Raw genomic sequence first — 24,286 nt, forward strand, 5'->3', positions numbered from 1 at the left:
GCCGGGCATGGTGACGCGAGCTTGTAGTCCCAGCTACTCTGGAGGCTGAGGCAGGAGGATCGCTTGAGCCCAGGAGTTTGAGGTTGCTGTGAGCTAGGCTGATGCCACGGCACTCTAGTCCGGGAAACAGACTGAGACGCTGTCTCAAAAATAAAATAAAATAAAATAAAATAAAATACTTTCTGTAAATAGCCAAGTCAGAATTTTAAGATTAACACATTAGAGATAGCATGACATAACTAAAATTTCTCTCAAATTATAGGTGTAAAAGCTTTTTGGTGATAATGTGGTCAATTTTCCTGGGTTGGAACCCTTGCTCTTCTACTTCCTGACTATGAAAACTTGGGCAACTTAATTAACCTCTCCGTGCCTCAGTTTCTGTAAGATAAGGGCTGTTGGAAAGATAGAATGAGATAGTTTATGTTAAGCATTTAGCACAGGGCTTAGAACATGGTAAACGTTTAGTAGTGTTTACTATTGTCACCATCATGTTAATATCCAGATCCAGAAGGCTTAGATCCTGCTCTCAGTTCTGTGACTTGTCAGCTGTGTGATACGGGTCAGATCATTTAACTTCTCTGAGACTCAGCTTCCTCATCTAGAAAATAGGGTGACAATCCCTGCCTTGCCCATCCTACAGGGTTGATGTGAGGTCTAAATGCATGGATGTTTTTGAGGGTGGTTTGCAGATAGCAATGGGTTACATAAATGTAAGACATAATTATAATTGTTGTTAACAATAAGCCTTGTACTCAATTATGACATTTGTTTAAAGATTTCAGTGACTATGTACTTTTCTTTTGCATTAGTTGGAACAGAGAGAAGGGCAAGGAATGGCTACAATTTCCCATGTACTATACAGGTAGGAGCTGAGTTTATTCATAGCTGGTACATTTAGTTCTGATTTTCATTTCATTTAATTCCGTATGTGCAGCCTGTCGGTCAGAGTTGTCAGAAGGAGATCAAAGTACCCAGTGGTTATTTTACAGATGCTATAATTGGGGCTCTTGCCTTCATTAAATAAGCTGTTTTGGTTGGTCACGGCATAGCCTAGCAGCCTGCCTGCTGCCTCCTTGTAGTGAAGAGAAAATGGGGTCCAAAGTGGTCATAATTTGGGGATGGGGGAATAAAGTACTTGTTGTGGTCAAAAAGGTTCACGAAATACTGAGCAGGGAAATTGAAAAAAAAAAAAAAAACAAAACAAACAAACAGAACAACATGGAAAGTAGCCTTGGTTCTGTTTAGAATTGTGGTCCAGTTCCTCCTGGAACACTGGCTATTATTGATGTGCTTGATGCACATCACGAAGGACATACAGTCAAAGAAGACGAATGAAGAAGGCACCAAAATGCAGTAGAGGGTCTGTTGCAAGCAAGAGGAGAGGTTTAAAAAGAAGAATCCTCTTCACACTGGGAAGATGAAAGCTGAGAAGTGACAGGCTCCAAATGAAATGGGCAGCATTCACAGGGACTTCACCAAGCATGGATCAGGGGAGGGGGAGGCATCACTTAGATTGGACATAGAGAGAAGTTTTGAATAAACATGGGTATTAATACATCTAACTTTCAACAGCTGGTTGGAAACTTAGTAAATGTGTTCATTAAAACACTATATCAAACAACCCTATCAAAAAGTGGGCAAAGGACATGAACAGAAACTTTTCAAAAGAGGACAGAACAATGGCCAACAACCACATGAAAAAATGCTGAACATCTGTAATCATCAGGGAAATGCAAATCAAAACCACAATGAGATATCATTTGTCTCCAGTGAGAAGGGCCTTTATCAATAAGTCCCCAAATAATAAATGCTGACATGGATGTGGAGAGATAGGAACACTCATACACTGCTGGTGGGACTGCAAACTAGTGCAACCTGTGTGGAAAGCAATATGGAGATATCTTAAACAGATACAAGTAGACTTACCATTTGATCCAGCAATCCCATTATTGGGCATCTACCCAAAAGAACAAAAGACATTCTGTAAAAATGATCTGCACTCAAAGCTCTATAGCAGCACAATTCACAATTGCAAAGAGGTGGAAACAACCCAAGTGCCCATCAATGCACGAGTGGATTAGTAAAATGTGGTATATGTATACCATGGAGTACTACTCAGCTATAAGAAATAACGGTGATATAGAATCTCTTATGTCCTCCTGGATAGAGTTGGAACCCATTCTACTAAGTGAAGTATCCCAAGAATGGAAAAATAAGCACCACATGTACTCACCATCAAATTGGTTTCACTGATCATCACCTAAGAGCACATTTAGGGATAACATTAATCTGTGTCGAGCAGATGGGGCAGAGGGGATGGGTGTATGCATACATAATGAGTGCGATGCGCACGGTCTGGGGGATGGACACACTTGAAGCTCTGACTCGGGGTGGGGAGGGAGAGGCAAGGGCAATATAAGTAACCTAAACTTTTGTACCTCCATAATATGCTGAGATTTTAAAAAGCTGTATCTACAAATGGAAATGGGAAAAAAAAGGGTATAGGTAAATTTGCTAATCTGAAATGTGCTCCCTAATGAAATATTAAAGGAATTTAGAATGTTGGAGGACCTCACTATAGAGGATGAGGTCAAAAACAGGCCTATTCTTTTATAACCTATCTTTTTGTGGACAGAAATACTGGATAGGTCTTTGTGGCCATGGAAAATGTCATCGCCCTGAGGCTCAGTTCCCTCATCTGTAGTGTGGGAATAATAATAGCATGACCTCATAATGTTGTTGTGAGGATAAAATGAAGCAAAACATGTGGAGCATCAGCTTCACAAATATTAGCCCTTATCGATACTATTATTCTATTATAGAAATAGGCCTTCTGCAGCACACTTCTTTACAGACTGATGGAGTATGTGCCTATTTGCCTTATTGCAATAATGATGGGTAAATTGGAGACCAGAGAATAAAAGGTTGTCTCCGAAATAATAAATCCTGAGTACTCCATCTTCTCTATTAATTAATACAAACTCCTAGAGAAGTCTCATGGCCGGCCAATTTCAACATAATGCAAATATTGCTGGCCATTCTTTTGAAATAGGTTTTGAATTGTCTGTTTTGGACACGAGAAAATTTATCGGAAGATTTCAGTATGCTGTCTTCCATCACTTCTTAAGAGTTGCCACTTAATAGCTTTAAAATGTTTGACATTTATAAACTACAAATTAAGTCAGCTGTACAGAATTTCAGCACTGCAAGCCAAGTTGCCCTCTGTTGATATAACTGCTACCTTTTTATTTTTTGCTCTGCTTTTTAGCTGTTTAAGTCAGTTCATCATAAAGGCCAACTCTTCCTTAGCACCCACTGAATTGATTAGCAGGATCAAAAGTAAAATATATGGAAATTTCATGCATGGAAACTTCACGCAAGCTCAATTGACGTTATTAGTAAAGTCTGAACATGTTGCGGTGAAAAAACTAGGTAATTTTGGGGGGTAGTGGGTATTTCAGTATGAATTTACTCCCCTTATAAAATTCATAATGCATACATGGTAAGGGATTCTGAGTTCATAGACAAAAGAAGTTGTCTTTATGTTCCTTTCTACATCCTCAATACCCACTTGACCTTTCTACCTCTAAGAGCTTATGAAAGAACAGAATGCTGGAGGGGCTACCAGAGACTGTTAGTTGGCTCCGGCTATTAGCAGAGGCCAGCCCATCAATGGAGTGGGAGGAATGGCTCTCTTGCATAAAGACCCAGAGACCTGAAGAGCTTCCTCATTACACACAATAGATGCCCAATAGATATTTGCTAATTTATTGATTGATTCAGCCATTTTGTTCATCTTGGCTAGTGATCTGGGAACTGGCCCAGATTTCTCTCATTGGCATTTTCTGATTAGCAAGGCCTTAATGGTTAAACAGAAAGACCACCAGGCCACTCTATCCCCTTCTTATTGCAGCTTTGTTCCTTTTCCCCAGTAGACTGTAGTATAACATCGAGCTCGCCCAGGTAACACACATGGGCATTAGAATGCACAATCCTTGGTGACAGACTAATTAAGTAGCAGAAGGCAGGCTGTGATTGTGCAAGGGTGACAGTGAGATGGAAGGCAGAGAAGTGTTGAAGCCACAGGGAGAGACCACCATGCAAATGACACTGATGAATGTGTCCTGAGAGTGCTAGAAGAAGGCACCTTTCGCCCTCACTCAGAGAGGAGACTGGAGTCACTGGGCAAGGCTGGCTGGGCCACTTCTTGGGCCACTCAGTCAACACCTGAGCGAAAGACTTCTGGAATCAGGGTCATGCACCTGGTGGGTGCTCAGTAAAAACTGGGAACTTATCACATAGACTTAGCCCAGGTCACATTTCCCTTAATGTCACACTGCCTGGCAGCAAAACCTTGCCCTAGCAGCCCTCTGTGGAGGAGTTCACCTTGTACTTCAGCACAAGCACCAGAAACAGTGACCCCCTGTGTATATTGGTCATGTCAGATATACTGAGTGTACTAAAACCCAATCCACCCCAGAGTCCATTAGGAAGGGAGGGGCCTTCCAGAGAGAGAAGTCTGCCTACAGTCTCCTGTCTTTGTACAGCAAAGTGATAATAGGGCGTAACTCAGAAACTGGGTAATTGGTAGGTGGTATCTTTTGACTTTTGACTTGACGCCCCTTTGTGTGGCTTGAATTTTTTCAATGCATATGCATTCTTTAAAACAAAACAAAGCAAAACAAAAAATTCTCCTGTCAACTGGTGGTTTTAAATGAAAAGGACAAAGCATGCAGTTACACTGGATGGCTTATTTTTTTTTTAAAAGACTCCATTTAATGCTGTCTTCAATGAAGCCTGGTTTAAATGGCTTGGTAGAAAAAGTTTCCTGTTTGATGATGTTTGTGTGCAGGGTAATAATGATGTGTCATAATGGATGTTCATGGAACTTGCAGGTGTCTCTTACCTTTTAAAATGTGCATACATTTTCCCTGTAGATCCAGGAAAGTGCAAAGCTGATGAAACAGCCTCTAAATACAAAGGGACATATAAGTGGCCATTAACCAACCCTACGGAGACAGCACAAACTAGATGCATAAAAAATGAGGATGGAACCGCCACAAGAATATGGTATGTAGCAGCCGAGTTCTAATTGCTAGTTCACATACACAAAGATCTGTTTAATCAGGGCCATGTTTCTATGCCGTTTGCCTGAATATGCTTTATCTCTGCACCTGTACTGCCCGTCTTTCTTTCTTTCGCCTTTTGGACCTACTCAAATGTACACATGCAACAGAATAAGAGCTTTCAAGAAGACAAAGGAGAAGACAAAGAAAAAAAAAGTCACCCACAATCCTACTGCCCGAGCACAGCTGTTTTTAGCTTGGCATATATATATATACATATACATACTTTTTTTTGTATTTAGCCTTTCTTTGTGTGCCTTTAAGTTTTATATAGTGGTAATCACTGTACTTATATCAATAATGTGATTTGCCCTTTCACTCAGTGGTTTATCAAACATTTTCCATGCTTTACATTCATCTTCTTAATGATCATTTCAAAAAATGACCTTGGAAACTATCTAGTTGATGGGCCATAATAATTTACTAAATCATGCTTCTATTGTTGACTTTATCATTTTCCTTTCTAAAATCATCAGCCTTCTTTTCTTACTCTCTGCCGTTAATGGTTTATGCCATTACCTTAAGTGGATAAGACCGGGGGGCAGCAGGTTTTGACAGAGGCTTAAAAGCACTCTTTTAGAAAGCAATGTTGAGGACTGGATCCTACCTCTTCCTCCTTACATCTCATCAGCTGCAAGTCATGCAGCTTTGATGGTCACAGAGCACACATTTAGCCTTTTCTTTCCAACCCCACTGCCACTATTCTGGTGTAAGACCTTTACTATCTTTTGCCCACTATTAGAGCAGTCTCCTTGCCCTCTAACTGTCCACTGCTGCCCATCTATATGCCACACTGCTGCCAGCATGATTTTCCTGAAGTATGGCTGCCATCGTGCCACTTCTCCGGTTCCACATTGCCTCAACAATTAAGTCCAAACCCCTAAATACAGTCCTCCAGACTGCAGGCTCCCTTTCCTGCTATCTCACTCAGCAATCTTCCACCTTTTACCATGCACTGCAGTCAAAAAGACCATTTTCTGTTCTGGACTCAATGGGTACTTCCTCGTGTCTTTTTCTCCGCTTATACTGTTTGCTCTGTTTGGGGTGGAGGGGGTTCTTTTTCCATCTCTGTCCTCTCAGCACTCAGCTCAGCTCAAACGTGGAAAATAACTTCTCCTTGCTTGTTGGTTTGATAGATTCAGTTTTGTTTATACAGCTTTTCATCTCATATTTGGCCTAATGGTGAAGCGCCATTTATAGTCTTAAACCACGGAATCACAAGCTCCTGGGGGGAGGACTTGAGGCCCTGCCCTGTTTGTCTGCACTCCCTATCACCAGTCCTGGAACACAGTGGGTACTCAATAAATGTGTTAGCTGACTTGAAATGAACCTGGTTGAAATGGATGAGGCATGGGGGAGGGTAGATAACGAGGGCCAATAAGCTATGGGGGCCTTGAGTAAATTAATATAGTGAGATAGAGACAGCATTCCAACAGAAAATTCCCCTAAAATAGGGATAAGAAGGGAACATGAGGGTAAGAAGTCATGTCCAAGGGGGCAACATCTCTGCCTTGACTCTTGTTCAGCTGGACATTGCCGTGCCCCATTCCTGGCTCTCTTGCCTGTTTATCCTCCCACATGTTGACCCTAGATTCACTTGCTCCCCATGAGCAAAGTTTTCTTCAATTTGCAAAGAAGCAATGGCTTCCCACCTTTGCTATCTCTGACAGGAGGCTGGAAACAGGTGAGGGGAAGGCATGCCAAATATACACCTATTCTTTCACCATTTGCTTTAAGACTATCCCTGCCTCATCCTCCAGTGAGAAAGCTCTCTCCTCTCTTTTTCAGTTTGATCAGCATCAACACAGGAAAGGCTCAGTGGGAAAAACCAAAGTTCAAACAATGCAAATTGCTTTCAGAACTCCCTGACAAGATTGTGGATCTTGCTGATATTACCATAAGTGATGGTAAGATTGTTTTGTACACATCAGAGAAATCATTGAATGTCAGTTAGTTTACCTACTGGAGTTAAAACCAAAGAGAGTACAGTCCAGGGGTGGAGAAACTTCTCATGCTGGAGGGCCGCATTAATTTAGCTGTAATCAAATAAGGCCACATTCAAGAAACTTCAATTAGATATACTTAAAATGTATATTATTTTGTAAAAGTCTACTATGTATTTAATAATTTCAAAAAATGAAAATTATTTGTTAATTTTAAAGTTAAACCTTTAAATGACTTTGTTGTGTCTTCTTTTTGTTGGAAAGCATTTGAATATTTGATTGCAGTGTGGAGGTCCACAGTTTCAGCTGATCCTCTAGATGGATATCCGTCATTTGTGACCTTAAGGACGTCTTGATTTGGGTTAGGTAGGAGAATGTAGATTTGCAGCAATAAGTGGTCAAAAGCAAGAAATCATTTTTTGGGCATGTTGCCAAAGGCATTGGTATTCTGCATTTTCCATATTTCAATTGGATCTTCCTTCCTTCCTTCCTTCCTTCCTTCCTTCCTTCCTTCCTTCCTCTTTCTTTCTTTCTTTCTTTCTTTCTTTCTTTCTTTCTTTCTTTCTTTCTTTCTTTCTTTCTTTCTTTCTTTCTTTCTTTCTTTCTTTCTTTCTTTCTTTCTTTCTTTCTTTCTTTCTTTCTTTCTTTCTTTCTTTCTTTCTTTCTTTCTTTCTTTCTTTCTTTCTTTCTTTCTTCTTTTGAGACAGAGTCTCACTCTGTTGCCCGGGCTAGAGTGCCGTGACATCAGCCTAGCTCACGGCAACCTCAAACTCCTGGATTCAAGCGATCCTCCTGCCTCAGCCTCCCGAGTAGCTGGGACTACAAGCTCGCGTCACCATGCCTGGCTAATTTTTTTTATATGTATATTTTTAATTGTCTAGCTAATTTCTTTCTATTTTTAGTAGAGACGGGGTCTTGCTCTTGATCAGGCTGGTCTCGAACTCCTGAGCTCAAATGATCCTCCCGCCTCGGCCTCCCAGAGTGCTAGGATTACAGGCATGAGCCACCTCGCCCAGCCTCAGTTGGATCTTTCTTAGCATCAAACAATGACTTTAAAATGTCATCTACTGAGAGCTTAATCAATTCCATCTGTAGTTCTTTAAGTGCCTTGGTGATATCAACTAGGTGAGGTGGAAATGCTAATTTGAGTGTGACGTCATGATCCTCAAAGTCAGTGAACTTTTCATTATAATCTCCAATTAATAGGTCTATAACAGCTGCATATTCTTCAAATGATTCATATATATCATCCTGCTCATCAATGACCTTTGCTAAGTGGGGAAAATGTTCATCTGAAATTTCCTTTTGAAGAAGTGTTTTGAAAAAAGATAGCTTTTATCGAAATGCTTGGATTTTTTCAAACATATCATATATAGACTTAATTTTCCCCTGCAAAGAAATATTCAGGTCATTTTGGTTTGACATATCACACAGAAATGCTGCATTCCTACAGAAATCTTCTTTCAATAATTCACATTGCTGATTCTAGTCTTCATAAAATTTAACCATCTGTTCTCACAGATATAAAATTTTGGCTAACACCTGTCCCTGCAATAGCCAATGCACCTTAGAATGATACAGCAAATCCACACTTAATGCCTCATTGTTCAACTTTAGAATGTTACAAAACTGACGATGCTGTGTTTCATTTGCAAGAATATAGTTAACAAAACTTGTTGCAAAGTGTCACTTAAATTTATACTCCCACTTTTAAGGTGTGAAAGTGCCTGTTTAAGAACACTTTCATTGACACAGCATGTTATCAGACTTTCGGATCTTTAGTGATTTGATAAGCAAAAATTGATATCTCAATGTAGTTTAAAAACTTTTTAATGAAGGAATTCACATATCATAAAATTCATAGTCTGGATGTGCCACAGTTTACTCATCCATTCACTTACTGGAAGACATCTTGGTTGCTTCCAAGCTTTGGCAATTATGAATAAAGTTGCTATAAACATTCATGTGCAGGTTTTTGTATGAATGTAAGTTTTTGACTCACTTAGGTAACCAACAAGGAGTGACATTGCTGAATTGTATGATAAAAGTATATTTAATTTTGTAAGAAGCTGCCAAACTTCCTTCCAAAGTGGATATGCCATTTTACATTCCCACCAGCAATGAATGAGAGTTCCTATTGTTCCATATCCTCCCCAGCATTTGGTGTTGTCAGTGTTTTAAATTCTGGCCGTTCTAATAGGTGTGTAGTGGTATCTCATTCTTATCTGAATTTGCAATTCCCTAATGACATATGATGTTGAATAACTTTTCATATGCTTACTTGCTATCTGTATATCTTCTTTGATGAGGTGCATGCTGTAGACTCATGTGTGTATGCTCCCCAAATTCATATGTTGAAATCCTACCCCAATGTGATGGCATTTGGAGATGGGGCCTTTGGGAAATGATCAGGTCATGAGAGTGGAGCCCTCATGAATGGGATCAGTTCCCTTATAAAAGGGGCCCCAGACAGCTCCTTTGCCCCTTCCTCCATGGGAGATTACAGCAAAAAGATGGCTAAGAACCAGGGAGTGGTCCCTCACCAGACATCAAATCTGTTTTCGTTATAGACAACTTTGTGAGACGTGGCTCTACTGCATAAAATAGATCCCTCCCATATGAGTTGTTGGAAATTGAGGAACAGGCATTCCAGTCCCTTGAAGAAGGGCCAGGGAATTTGAGCCATGAACTTCTCAGACTTGTCTTCCTTGAAGAAGATGCAAGTTTGAGATCCTTGCCAAGAGTTAGAAAAGCAAGCACAGCTCTGACAATTCCTAGATCAGAAATCATGAGTCAGGGCAATAGGGAGGGTTGCAGGTTGCAGCTTGCAGCGAAGGGGTGGAAAGATAGAGAGGTTGTGAGTTTCACGTTGACCTCCCTCCTTCCGAGTGACACATTTTCTTTAGACATGCTAATAGAATTTTCTCTTGTGGAAGAAAGAGTAACAGACATAACAACAACAAAAACACTACATTGAGTTGGGATTTTTAGAAAAATGGCTGTCAGAAGTCATTTTATAAAAAAAAATTACTGTGGAGTAAGAGAACAGTTGGATGGTGATTGTAATGCATATAAGTGAAAAGTAAACTATCAAGTTTCTTAGCTTTGGCAAAATCCTTCTCTCCTCCTTGTAAGTCAGAAACTTAATGAACAGTGAGTCCAATATAAAGGAAAGAAAAATGTATTCACGCTGAAACTATTTTCTTTAGCTTTCAATCTTGCTCACAGGCATTAGAGATCTTGGTTCGAGAAGAGCTCTTCACTTCTCCTGCTTAAAGGCTCATTTTTCTTAACTCCTTAATATAATAGGGTTAGAAAAGGTACCCTTATTTCAAAGTCCTTTGGGTTCTCTCCTGTGCTCAGTTTCTGTTATCTCCATGATATTAAAGGTGCATCAGGCTCTAATGAAGTTGGCTAGAACTTTTCACAAAACTCTCTCCTGTCTGTGTCCATCCCACCATCAGGGCAGGATAATGAGTGATTAAGAGAAAACAATGTAATTCCCAAGAGGTGAGGCAGAAGGATTGCAAAGCACAGCTATTCTAACCCCCAAAACTGTGGAGAAAAGGAACAAAGGCATAGATGTTGTAGCAAAAGGTGATATTGAAGAACTCAAGCTTTGGAGTCAGAGGTAGGTTAGAATCTATCCGTGTCTTAATTTCTTAATTTGTATAAAGGGGATAATATGAGTACCCCATGAGTAATAGGGGGGTTATTGTGATGAATAAATAAGAAAATGCATGTATAATGCCTTGCTGCTGCATCTTGTCTCCAAAATACCCACCAACCTATTCCATCCATGTCAATAGGTAGTTGAGTCAGGGCTGGCTTGTGAATGTTTAGCCCACTAGAATTTGGCAGTAGTGACACTGCTAATTATGGGACTAACTTTCAAGAAGACTGAAAGTTTCCTCATCCTTTCTCTTGGTACACTCTCGTTTGGGATGCTTCCTTTCAGAACCCAGACAGCATATTGTAAGAAGCCCAAACAGTGGTGTGCTGAAAAAATATTTAACAATTAGCTCTACCTCCCCAAAAGGGGTACTGATTTGTAGCATTTGCCAATTTTCATGATGTAATACTCCCTTCATAGCTGAACGCAAACTATAATGTATAGTCACTGAACTAAGAAGTAGGTAAGAGATGCACACACAGATACAATAGATGTAAATAATCACAAAAACATAGGTTAGTAAAATATAGCAAAATAATTAGAAAGTGATGAGTTTTGAGAATCATCATTGTTTTAATATGATTTATTTAGTTGTAAGTTTATATAATTTAATTTTTAATAATGGCTGTGTTTAACAACCAGCTCACAAAATTCCCCAAAATTGACTAATTGATTCTCACAAGCTGGTACAAGCTGGCTCCAGTACATCACAAGCTGGATCCAGCACACTATTGAGCCCAAGCCACTAGGGGAGGCCATCTGTAGGGAGTACAGCCAGCAGCCCCAACTCACCAGTCCATGGTCAGCATCAAGTGCAAGCCATGTGAGTGAGCCCTCTTGGACTTCCAGCACAGTCTAGCCTTCAGATGTGTTCAGCCTTGGCTGCCATCTGACTGCAACTGCGTCAGAGTTCCCAAGTGAGAACTGCTCAGCTGACCCTAGTCGACACATAGAACCATGAGAGATAACAATAAATTGTTGCTTTAAGCCATTAAGTTTGTGTGATTTGTTATGCAGCAATACATAATTAGAACACTGGCTCATAGAAGTTGTTCAATAAATAATGGATAGTATTATTTTGATTATTGAAATTACTGGCAGATCAATTGTAACAGTATTTCAGCAATGGAGATAAATTTATCCTACGACTAATAAAGGAGGATTCCTTTTGTTGCTTTTGCTTGGGGACCAGCAATTTTTACACAATGAGTATAATTTATCTTGGATTTTCCTTAAAAACTGTACAACTCCAGATGAAAAGTCTATAATTACTTTCTACAGTAGTCTCCCATTGGCCTGTTGCTCACTTTCATCCTGCCACAGCAGGGACTGCAGGAAGTGAAGTCGCACCACTGAAGCTCAAAGAATCATAACTAGGCAGCTCTGCCTATTCCATTTTCAACAAAGCCTGAGCAATTAATAAGAGCAGTAGAACGATCTGTGAATGAGCTCACTGGCTTTTTATTCCAGCCCTAGTATTATTGGCTGGAAGTCCTCAGTTTTTTTAGCTTACCAGAAGATAGATGTTAACAGGGACAAAATATTAATTGAGAAACCACTGGAACCTTGTTCAGTCCCCCCACTTCCTCCCATCTCCCCAGGGAGAACTCTCTTTGCTAGCTCAGTTCCGACATAAGCTATTATTGGGCAGACTGGAGTAATGGTTAAGGAGGGAGGAACTGAGAGGACCTCAGTTAATATTATTTACACTGATGAGGACAGAGAATTGTTTGCAGGAAAAAAAAAAGAATAAAGCCAAAAAAAAAAAATGAGGAGGAAATGAGAGAAAGAAAAAAATAGCCTGTGTGAGCTTTGTTGGGAGTAAAGTTGTGGGGAGCTTGGGGTAGGAGAGAGATGTGGGGAGATGCTGACAATTATGGAGGACTTTGAAAGAGAGGGAGAGACAGAGTGAGAGAGAGAGAGAGAGAGAGAGAGAGAGAGAGAGAGAGAGAGAATTTCATGCAGAATTATTTTGCTTCCCCAGAGTTGGTTATTTGTAATATAACCTGGGTTAAGTGTGTTATGAGTGTAACCTCTCTCTGGAATTTTTCTTAACAGATAGTATTTTTAAATTATTTTCCTATATATTTTGGTTACTGGACTCAAATGTGAGTGCTTTAAGCGAGGGAGACACCACACGGAAGCTCAGCTTTATATGTTTTATACTGAACTGAAATCTAATTTGTGTTACATTTATTTAACAAAGCTCTTAACTTTAAAAGTGAGTGATGATGCAAACAAAACAGCTATTTTTTGAAAAATTTATGAGACAATTAAGAACATTTGAGCACCAACTGGATATTTGATGATTTTGAATATTATTGTTAATTTTCAAATTTAATTTTAATTTAATTGGTATTGTGGTTATGACAAAAGTTCTTTATTCTAGAGATACATACTAAAGTGCTTATGGATGAAATGATACAATGTCTGGGAATTGTTTTAAAATAATCTGGATTTGGGGAAAAGGTGGGTGGGAGTGTAGATACAATAAGATTCGCCATTCATTGACACTTGTTGAAGTTGGGTGATTCATGAGAAACATGGGATTCATTATACTGTTCTTTCTACTTTTGTGTGTACTTTAAAATTTCCATAATAAAAAGTGAAGAAAAAGTGGGCGAGTTAATATCTATTGTTCTTACTCCCTAGGAAATCTAAATTAATTGCTTTTTATTGCAATGTAGTCCATATTTGCTTTTTTCTGTGGGTTGATAATTCTTGACATGAAAATGTAATCACCACCCTTGCTTAAGAAAACATAGACTGAGTGTTTGCTGATATTCAAATATAGGTGGGATCTACTTAACTCAATCCCATACTAAAGTCATAACTTAATTAGTATCGAATTTCAAGATAATTCTTCAGTGACGAAAAGATTTCCCTGGTACATTTGAAAAAGGATTTAATGAATAAAAAGTTGATTTGTGTGCTGCTTTCTGAGACTACATCTATTGTAGAAACTGAGGGCCAACACTTTCCTTCTGTAAACTGGGTTACTGTGGCATGTATTTTCTTTTCTTTTCTTTTCTTTTTCTTCTTTTTTTTTTTTTTTTGAGACAGAGTCTGGCTCTGTTGCCCAGGCTATAGTGCCGTGGTGTCAGCCTAGCTCACAGCAACCTCAAACTCCTGGACTCAAGTGATCCTCCTGCCTCAGCCTCCCGAGTAGCTGGGACTACAGGCATGTGTCACCATGCCCGGCTAATTTTTTCTATATATTTTTAGTTGTCCAGCTACTTTCTTTCTATTTTTAGTAGAGACGGGTCTCACTCTTGCTCAGGCTGGTCTCAAACTCCTGAGCTCAAGCGATCCTCCCATCTCGGCCTCCCAGAGTGCTAGGATTATAGGCGTGAGCCACCGTGCCTGGCCGGGTGGCATGTATTTTCATTGCACTGCAGTGAAGGGAAGGAAGCAGAGCAGCATGGCACAAAAGTAAGCAATGTAGCTTTTATGTTTGAACTTTGTTTCCCCAGAGAATGCAGATGATGTTGCAGAGCACATTTTAAATTTGATAAATGAATCCCCACCTCTGGGCAAAGAAGAGACAAAGATTGTCGTTTCTATAGTATCCGATATTTCAAAATGTGATGGCATAAGCATGAACCTAACTCAGATTATATTGGAAATAATCAGTGCTGTTTTGGAAAAGCAAAATGAGTCAGCCTCTGATCTGTATGAAGTAAGCAATGAGTAAGTATTAATACTTTGGTAAAAGAAATTATTTCATAAGATTTAAAATACAGTCAGCCCTCCCCTCCATATCTGTGGATTCTGCATTTGTGGATTCAACCAATTTTGAATTTAAAATATCCTAAAATAAATTGTGTCTGTACTGGACATGTGCAGACCCTTTTGTCATTATTCCCTAAACAATACAACTATTTACATAGCATTTATATTATATTAGGTATTATAAGTAATCTAGAGATGATTTAAAGTATATGGGAGGATATGCATGGGTTATATGCAAATATTAATACTACTCCATTTTATATCAGGGACTTGAGCATCCTCCCATTTTGGTATCCACAGGGGTCTTGGAACAAATCCCCCACAGATACTGAGGGATGATTGTTTAGATTATTAATTTCTTAAAATACAGTCACTACCAATTTTGAAGGTAAGGTAGTTACACAATGAAAGCTCTGTTAGTATGACGCAATGGGGTCCTTTTACTCAAATCCCAGTTGTAAAATGAATTCAAATTTTAACTGAATCTTAGTGATAGCGACTTTTCTTTTTTTTTTTTTTTTTTTTTTTTTTTAATTTCAGCTCATCATGGGGGTACATAAGTTTAGGTTATATACATTTTCCATGTCCCACCCATCCCCCCGAGTCAGAGTCCCAAGCGCGTCCGTTCTCATTCTCCAGACAGTGCACCTGGCACTCATCATGTACCCCAATCCAAACCCTCAATCTACTTCCCCAACCCTGATGCTCCCTTAGTGTTCTGCATTTCTATAATATGCATCCAACCAGTGCTAAAGTGAAAAACTTGAGAATAGTGCAAGTGACCTCCCTCCAGCTCATGGCTAATCAATAACCAACTCTCATATGAGGCCCTGTACATCCATTTTTTAAATCCCTTAAATACTCCAGTGGAATCCATCTACGTCTCTCCATCTCCACCATTCCCCCACCTCATCCATCTCAGTTTCAGCGCCATATCTTTCACCTAATTATCTACAATAACTTCCTATTGGTCTCTCTGACTCTGCTCTTGGCCCTATGGTAGGTCACCTTCTACATAGCAGCCACAGTGATCTTTCAACATATTAATCAGATCGTGTCACACTCTCGCTTTTAGAACCACTCTGTGCCTTTCCATTATATGCAGAATAAAATCCAAACTTCTTAAAAGGGCCCATGAGGCCCTATAGGATCTGGCTTGACATGCAAGAATTTCGTTTAATTTTCAAAACTATCTTTTTGAAAGTGCTAGTATTACCTCTGACATTGCAAGTGCACTGAAGTGAGATTATTTTATTTGCCCATACAGTTAGAAATTAGAGGAGCTGAGATTTAGACCTCAACCTGTCTGATTCCAAAGCTCTTATCTAATAATTCCTAAATGATATAAAGATAGTGATTAAAACTCAGAGGAAAGTCTTACAATGAAGAAATCTTCTAAGGAGGATGGATTTTTACCTTTAACAGGTAGAAATGCTCTTCTTTGTGGTTTCTTGCAGAATTCTGAGGATAATTGAGCGTGCTGGCCACAAGATGGAGTTTTCTGGAAGTGCAGCAAATCTGAAGGTGTCCAGCTTGGCTTTGGCTGTGCTGCGGGTGGACCACACATTTGAAGGCATGACCTTCAGCATTTCCTCCTACAGAGAAGGCACAGACCCTGAGGTGAGTGCAGCTCAGAGAACTCAGAGGCAATCAGCCAAGCACTGTTTCAAGTCTTCATTCATTTACTCCTTGGGGAGGGAGAGAGGGCACTCTTTTAAGGTTTGGGTTTTTTTTTCCCCCAATTTATTTATTTATTTTCTTTTTTTTTAAATTTCAGAATATTATGGGGGTACAAATATTTTGGTTGCGTATAATCCTTTTCATCACCCAAGCCAGAGCTACAAGCGTGCCTATCCCCCATACAGTGCACGCCATACCCATTAGTTATGAGTTTACTCATCCCCACCACCTCCCTCCCAAAATACAAATACCCCAGGGAAGATTCATAGATAGCCCTTAATAGGCTAACACCTTGATTGGAATGGTGTCTGTGAGATATGCAATGATACCACCTTTGGCCCTGTGGCCTGAAATAATCTCAAATGTCAATATATTATTGGCTGCCATTTATGAAACACTTAATATATGTTGGGCATTGTGCTGCTGTCTCCTTTGTATGGCTAAGGAAACAGAGAAGTTAAGTAGTTTGCCCAAGGACAGACAACCTAATTAGTGGCTAAGCCAGGATTCAAACCTGTCTGGTTGCTTTTAAAGTCTGGGCCCTTTCCACAATATCATACTCCCTTAGACTTTGGCAGGCCATAGGCCACCAACCCTGCTCAAAGCAATTTGGGAGACTAGATTTTTTTTACAGTCATAAAAAATTATAAAAATTTACATATGGGAAAATGCATAAATCCTAAGTATACATTCTCTGAATTTTGACAAATGCATACATCTGTGTAACCCAAACCCTTATCACGATATAGAAGATTACTATTACCTCTGATATGGTATGCCCCTTCCCAGTCAATTCCTAAAATTGCTACCTCTAGGAGCAACCACTGTTCCGATATTTTTCTACCATAGTTTTCCCTATTCTAGCATTTTATATTATATAAATGGAATCATATAAAATGTACTTTCTTGTATAAGGCTTCTTTCATGTAGCATAATGGTTTTTTTTTTTTGAGATTCATCTTTTTATTTCCATAGCTTGTTCCTTTTTATCGCTGAATAATATTCTGTTGAATATAGAGCAGTTTGTGTGTTCTCCTGTTGATGAACATTTGGATAGTTTCCAGTTTTTGGCTATTATGAGTAATGCTGCTGTGAACATTAGTGTAAAAATCTTTGTGTGAACATATGCTTTTGTATGTCTTGGATAAATACCTAGAAATGGAATTGTTGGATCTTGGGGTATATGTTTAAATGTATAAGAAACTGTCATACTGTTTTCTAGAGTGGATAGTGATGTGGAGTAATTTTCCATTTTTATATTGGCCATTTGTATATCTTCTTTGGTGAAATATCTGTTAAAATCTTTTGCCCATGTTTAAATTAAGTTGTCTTTTTATTATTGAGTTGTAAGTGTTCTTTACATACTTTGGATACAAGTCATTTATCAGATACATGTTTTGAAAATGATTTCTGTGTGGCTTGCCTATTCATTTTTCTCAATGGTGTCTTTTGATGAATAGAAACTTAATTTTCATGAGGTCTAATTTATAATTTCATTTTCTTTTATGAATAACCATCTATGACTTGTCTAAAATACCTTTGTCTACCATCAAGTCATAAAGATATTCTATGCTTTCCTTTAAAGGTTTTATGGTTTTAGCTTTTAAGTGGGGGACTATAATCCTAATTAATTGAATTACTATTTGTGGATGGTATGAGGTAGGAGTTGAGAATCATTTAGTTTCATATGGATATCCAGTTTTCCAGCACCATTTATTGACAAGACTTTCTCTTCCCCATTGGCTTGCTTTGGTACCTTTGACAAAACATTAAATAGTTGTGCTAAGTGTAGGTCTATTTCTGGGCTTTCTATTCTTTTCCATTTATTTTTTTGTAGACTTTTACATCATTACCACACTGTCTTGGTTCCTGCAGTGTTGAAGTTAGACAGTGTGAGTCCTTCAACATTGTTTTTCAAGATGCCTTTTGCTATTCTAAGCCTTTTTCATGTCTGTATACATTTTGGAATCTGCTTATCAATTTGTACAAAAAACTTGTGGAGATTATGATTGGGATTGAGTTGAAGCTATTGATCAATTTTTGGAGAATTTATTTCTTAGCAATATTGAGTCTTCTAATTCAGTAACATTTATTTAGGTTTATTTAAATTTCTTTCAGTGATGTTCTGTTGTTGAAGTGGAGAGTTATTATATGTCTTTTGATAAATTTATTCCAAAGTATTTTATGTTTTTTGATGCTGTTGCAAATGGAATAGTATAATTCGATTTTCCAATTATTTGCTTCTAGTATGTAAAGAATATAATTGATTATATAAAGCATATAATTTATATTGTATGTACTTTCTATATAATACAAATTTTGTATCCTGTGCACTCACTAAATTCATTTATTGATTCTAGTAGTTGTTTTAGAGATTCCTTAGGACTTTCTATGTAAGCCAACATCATCTGACAGTAGAGAGTTTTATGTCTTCCTTACTGATCTTTATTCCTTTTATTCTTTTTGGGGGGCCTTATTCTGATGTCTAATTCTTCCAATAAGTTGTTGAATAGAAGTGGTTAAAGTGGGCATCCTTGTCTTGTTCTCGATATTAAAAGTATTCACTATTTTACCATTACTGTGATGCTAGTCATGCTATTTTTGATACCCTTTATTTGATTAAGGTAGTTACCCTCTATTTCTAGTTTGCCGAATAATTTTATCATTAATTGGTTGTTGAATTTTGTCAAAAGCTTCTTCTGAATCTCTTGAAATAATCATTTGGCTTTCTTCTTTCTTCTCTTAATATGATGAATTACATTGACGTTAAAATGTTGAACCAATCTTGCATTCCTGGAAGAAATTCTACTGGTCATGATGCATTATCATTTTTATACATTGCTATTTTCAACGTGCTTATATTTTTGTCAACTATTTTTGTACTTGCGTTCATGAAGGATATTGGTCTGAAATTTCCTTTTTTTGTGTGATTTCTTTGTCAGACTTTAAGGTTTTGTCAACATTTTAAGAGTGAGCTAGGAAATGGTCCCTTTTCTACTCTCAGAAAGAGTTTGTCTAACATTGCTGTTATTTCATTAAATGCTTGATGGGGTTCACTAGGAAACCCTTCCTTGAAGTCTGGAATTTCTTTGTGGGAAGTTTTGTGATAAAAAATTCAATTTATTTAATGGATATAGACTCATTCAGATTTTCTGATTCATCTTGTGTCAGTTTGGGTTAGTTGTATTTTTCTAAGAATTTATTTCATCTAACTTGTAAGACTTGCTGGAAATAGTTCATAATATTTTCTTATTGTTTTTAAAATCCATAGGATTTATAACAGGAGTCAGCAAACTTTTTCTGTAAAGGGCAGATAATAAATATTTTAGGCTTTGAAAGCCACAGGTGGTCTCTGTCTGCTGCAGTTCTTATGATTTTGTTTTGGTCTCCTCTCCTCTCCTCTCCTCTCCTCTCCTCTCCTCTCCTCTGCTCTCCATTTCCCTCCCCTCCCCTCCTCTTCCCCTCTCTCTTTGCTTTTCCCTTTGTATAACAATTTAAAAATGAAATATATGTTGTGCAACCATCACCACCATCTGTCTTCAGAACTTTTTTCATCTTTCCAAAGTAAAACTCTATACTTACTGAACAACAACTCCCCATTCTTCTCTCCACCAGCCCCTGGCAGCCACCATTCTTTCTTTCCCTGTGAATTTGACTATTCTAGGTATCGCATATAAATAGCATGATATAGTATTTTTCCTTTTGTGACTGGTTTACTTCACATTTCAAAATGTCTTCAAGGTTTGTGCATGTTATAGCATGTTAGAATTTGCTTCCTTTTTAAAGACTGAATAACGTTCCTTTGTAGGTTCATGCCACATTTTGTTCATCCATTCATACAGGGATTCTTTTTGAATTGTTGATAGTGTTCTAAAATTGATTGTGGTGATGGTTCCACAGCCCTGAATGTGCTGAAGACCTGTGAATTGTACACTTTAAATCGGTGTATGGTGGTATGTGAATTAAATCTCGATAAAACTATTACCAAAAAAAAAAAAACCAAAATTATATGTAAAATATATTCTTAGCTCGGGGCAATACAAAAACAGGCCTTGGGTAGGATTTGGCCTGCTGATGAATTTGTCAACTTCTGGTTTATAGTGATAAGCCCTCTTTCACGCCTGAGGTTGATAATTTCTTTTCTTGCTTTTGTTTTCTTGATCAGTATAACTAGGGATTTTTCAATTTTGTTGATATTTTCCAACAACTAACTTTTAGTCTTTAATTTTCCCTATTGTTTGTTTTCTACTTTGTTGATAGCTGGTTTTATCTTTAATGTATATATTTTTTTGAGACAGAGTCTCACTCTGTTGCCTGGACTAGAGTGCCGTGGCGTCAGCCTAGCTCACAGCAACCTCAAACTCCTGGGCTTAAGCGATCCTACTGCCTCAGCCTCCCGAGTAGCTGGGACTACAGGCATGTGCCACCATGCCCAGCTAATTTTTTCTATATATATTTTTAGCTGTTCACATAATTTCTTTCTATTTTTAGTAAAGACGTGGTCTCACTCTTGCTCAGGCTGGTCTCGAACTCCTGAGCGCAAACAATCTGCCCGCCTCGGCCTCTCAGAGTGCTAGGATTAGAGGCGTGAGCCACCACGCCTGGCCTGATTTTATCTCTAATATTTCCTTCCTTGTACTTAACTTTGGGTTTACTTAGCTCTTCTTTACCTAGCTTCTTAATGTGAATCCATATACGCCATTGATTTTAGACCTATCTTCTTTTCTTTTCTTTTCTTTCTTTTCTTTTTTTTTTTTTTTTTTTTTTTCTGAGACAGAGTCTCACTCTGTTGCCCGGGCTAGAGTGCTGTGGCATCAGCCTAGCTCACAGCAACCTCAAACTCCTGGGCTCAAGCGATCCTCTTGCTCAGCCTCCCGAGTAGCTGGGACTACAGGCATGTCCCAGTGTGCCCAGCTAATTTTTTCTATATATTTTCAGTTGTCCAGTTAATTTCTTTCTATTTTTTAGTAGAGACAGGGTCTTGCTCTTGCTCAGACTGGTCTCGAACTCCTGACCTTGAGGGATCCTCCCGCCTCGGCCTCCCAGAGTGCTAGGATTAAAGGCATGAGCCACTGTGCTCGGCCCTTCTTTTCTAACATAATCATAAAAAGCTGTAAATATCTTTCTAATCACTGCTTTAGCTATAGTCCACAAATTTTTATAGGTTGTATTTTTATTATCTGTCAGTTCAAAATATTTAATACTTTCTTCTTTTAATCTGTGGACTATTTAAGAGTCTGTTTTTTAAATTCCAAATATTTAAGGCTAATCTAAGATATCTTATTGATATCTTGTTTATTTCTGGTCACAGAATATACTTAGTATAATTTCAATCCACTTAAATTTATTGAAACTTGTTTTGTGGCCCAGTGATCTATTTTGTTGAGTGCTTCATGTGCACTTGAAAAAAATGTGTATTCTACAATTGTTGTATAACTATCAATTAGGTCAAGGTGGCTGATAGTATTGTTCATATTATCTTTGTCTTTTTATGGGGTAGGGGACAGGGATCTCCCTCTGTTGCCTGGGCTAGAGTGCAGTGGCGTCATCATAGCTCACAGCAACCGCAAACTCCTGGGCTCAAGCAATTCTTCTGCCTGAGCCTCCCAAGTAGCTGGGACTACAGGCGCACACCACCAGGCCTGGCTAATTTTTCTATTTTTTATAGAGACAGGGTCTTACTCTTGCTTAGGCTGATCTCGAACTCCTGGCCTCAAGTGATCTTCCTGCCTAGGCCTCCCACAGTGCTAGGATTACAGGCGTGAGCCATGCACCCAGCCTATCTTTACTGATTTCTTTCCTAGTTGTTTGTTAGTTGAGAAGGGTGTTAAAATCTGTAACTTTGTGACATATCTATTTCTCCTTTTAGTCGTGTCAAATTTTGCTTTGTTTGTTTTGGGACTCTTATTAAGTGCATATACATTTATGTTGTTTTGTCTTCCTAATACTAATCCACCTATGTATCATTATGAAATATCCCTCTTTATCTCTGATGATACTTTATCTTACAGTTTATTTTATCTGCTTTTAATACAGTCATTCCAGCCTTCTTATGTTAATATATATATCCATATAGATATATGGATATATATATATATATATATATGGTTTGCATTCACTTGACTTCTAACCATCTGTGTCTCCATATTTAAAGTGCACCTGTTATAGATAGGATATAGTTTGTGTTTTTTATCTATCCTGATAATATCTGCCTTTTGATTGGCGTGTGTAGTTTTTTAACATTAAATGTAATTATTGATATGGGTGGATTTAGGTCTATCATTTTATTTTATTTTCTATCTGTCCCTCTGGTTTTTGTTCCTCTGTTCCTTTTTTCCTGTTCTGTTTTGCTTTATTTTAATATTTATTACAATTGCATTTTAATTGTTTACGGACTCTTTTGTCTATTTGCATTGTTTTCTTAATAGTTGCTCTAGAAATCACAATATACATTCTTGTATTTTCAGAGTCAATTTAGAGTTCATATTGTACTGCTTCATGTAAAATGTAGAAACTTTGAATCATACATGTCTGTTTATACCTCCTATTCTTTATGCTGTAGTTGTCATATACATTTTTTACCTAAGCAGATCATAAGCCCCACAAGCTAATGTTATAAACATTGCTTTAAAAAGTCCTATGTTTCTTAAAGAAATTGATTTAAAAAATTACCTTTTATATTTACCTAGATATTCATTCATTTTTGATGCTTTTCATTTCTTTCTGAAGGTCAGAATTCTATTTGGTATTATTTCCTTTGGCTTGAAGAAATTCACTTAGCATTTATATAGTGCAGGTCTGATGATCATGAATTTTCTTAGTTTTCATTTATCTAAAAATGTCTTTATTTTGTCTTTATGCCTGAAGGATATTTTTGCTTGGATAGAATTCTGGATTGGCAGGGTCCCCCCTGCCCACCTCAACATTTTCAAGTGTTATTCCACTCTCTTCTGGCCTCCATGTTTTCTGAAGAGAAATCAGTAATCATTTGAATATTTGTTTCTCTGTATATACTGTGTAATACATCATTTTTCTCTGGATGCTTTTAATATTTTCTTTGATTTTCTGCAGTTTGACTATTATGTGCCTAGGCATATTTTTCTTTGCACTTATCCTGCTTGGAGTTTGCTGAGATTCTTGAATATGTAAATTTATGTTTTTCACTGAATTCAGGGAAATTTCTCCATTATTTCTTTGGACACTGTTTTCTCACCATAGTCTCTCTCCTTTTCTTTTGAGACTCCAATTACATGTATGTAAAACCTTTTGATACTGCCCCACAGGTCCCTGAGACTGTTCATGCTTGTATTCACCTATCTATTTTTCTCATGGGATAGTTTCTATTGATCTATCTTTAACTTTGCAAACATCTGTCATCTTCATGTTACTATTGAACTCATCCTGTGCAATTTTTGAAATTGTGCTGTATTTGAAATTCATGTTAAATGAGTAGATTTTAGCTGCTCTTGCCACAAAAACAAAAAAAAATAGGTAACTATGTAAGATGATGGATATGTTAATTTGCTTCACTATAATAAACATTTTACAATCTATATGTATCCTATAATGTCACTCTATATATCTTAGGTATGCACAATAAAATTGATTTTTTAAAAATTCCAATATTATATTCAAAAGTCTAGAATTTTTGTTTTGCTTGTTTCTGCTTCTCTACTGCTATTTCCTCCCTTTGCATTAACTGCAAGCATATTTTCTTTTGATACCTGATCACAGTTGTATTAGCTGCTTTAAAATCCTTGTCTGCTAATTCTAATATGTGAGTCATCTCAAGGTTAATCTCCATTGACTGTCTTATCACTTGAAAATAAATGGGCCACATTTTTTCTTTCTTCCCATATCGAGTAATTTTGGATTATGTCCTGGAACTGTGAATGTTATATTGTAAACACTCTAGATTCTACTATATTCCTCAGAAGGCTATTGACTTTTGTTATATCAGGCAATTAACTTGGTTGGAATAAACTGTAAAGTCCATCTCTTGGTTGGCAGTTCAAATCTCAATTATGTTCCTTTATCCTTAGTAGGAGTCTGTTCTTTACATATTGTTGTTCAGAGGTCAGCAGATATTTGGGCAGAATTTATAGTCAGAATGTTAGCTCCCCCTCTCTGCT

General features: G+C 37.8%; 1 protein-coding gene across 1 annotated transcript in view; it reads left to right on the forward strand.

Moving 5' to 3' along the window:
- ADGRG4 (adhesion G protein-coupled receptor G4) overlaps positions 1–24,286 on the forward strand; it is a 102,832-nt gene that overhangs the window by 48,880 nt on the left and 29,666 nt on the right. The window contains exons 7-12 of the mRNA XM_045538837.1: positions 810–862; positions 3,269–3,432; positions 4,938–5,070; positions 6,915–7,033; positions 14,216–14,432; positions 15,932–16,094. Coding sequence (XP_045394793.1) covers positions 810–862; positions 3,269–3,432; positions 4,938–5,070; positions 6,915–7,033; positions 14,216–14,432; positions 15,932–16,094 — 849 coding nt within the window. The remainder of the gene's footprint in view (positions 1–809; positions 863–3,268; positions 3,433–4,937; positions 5,071–6,914; positions 7,034–14,215; positions 14,433–15,931; positions 16,095–24,286) is intronic.

The sequence above is a fragment of the Lemur catta genome, chromosome X (genome assembly GCF_020740605.2).
Source record: "Lemur catta isolate mLemCat1 chromosome X, mLemCat1.pri, whole genome shotgun sequence".
Classification (NCBI taxonomy): Eukaryota; Metazoa; Chordata; class Mammalia; order Primates; family Lemuridae; genus Lemur; species Lemur catta.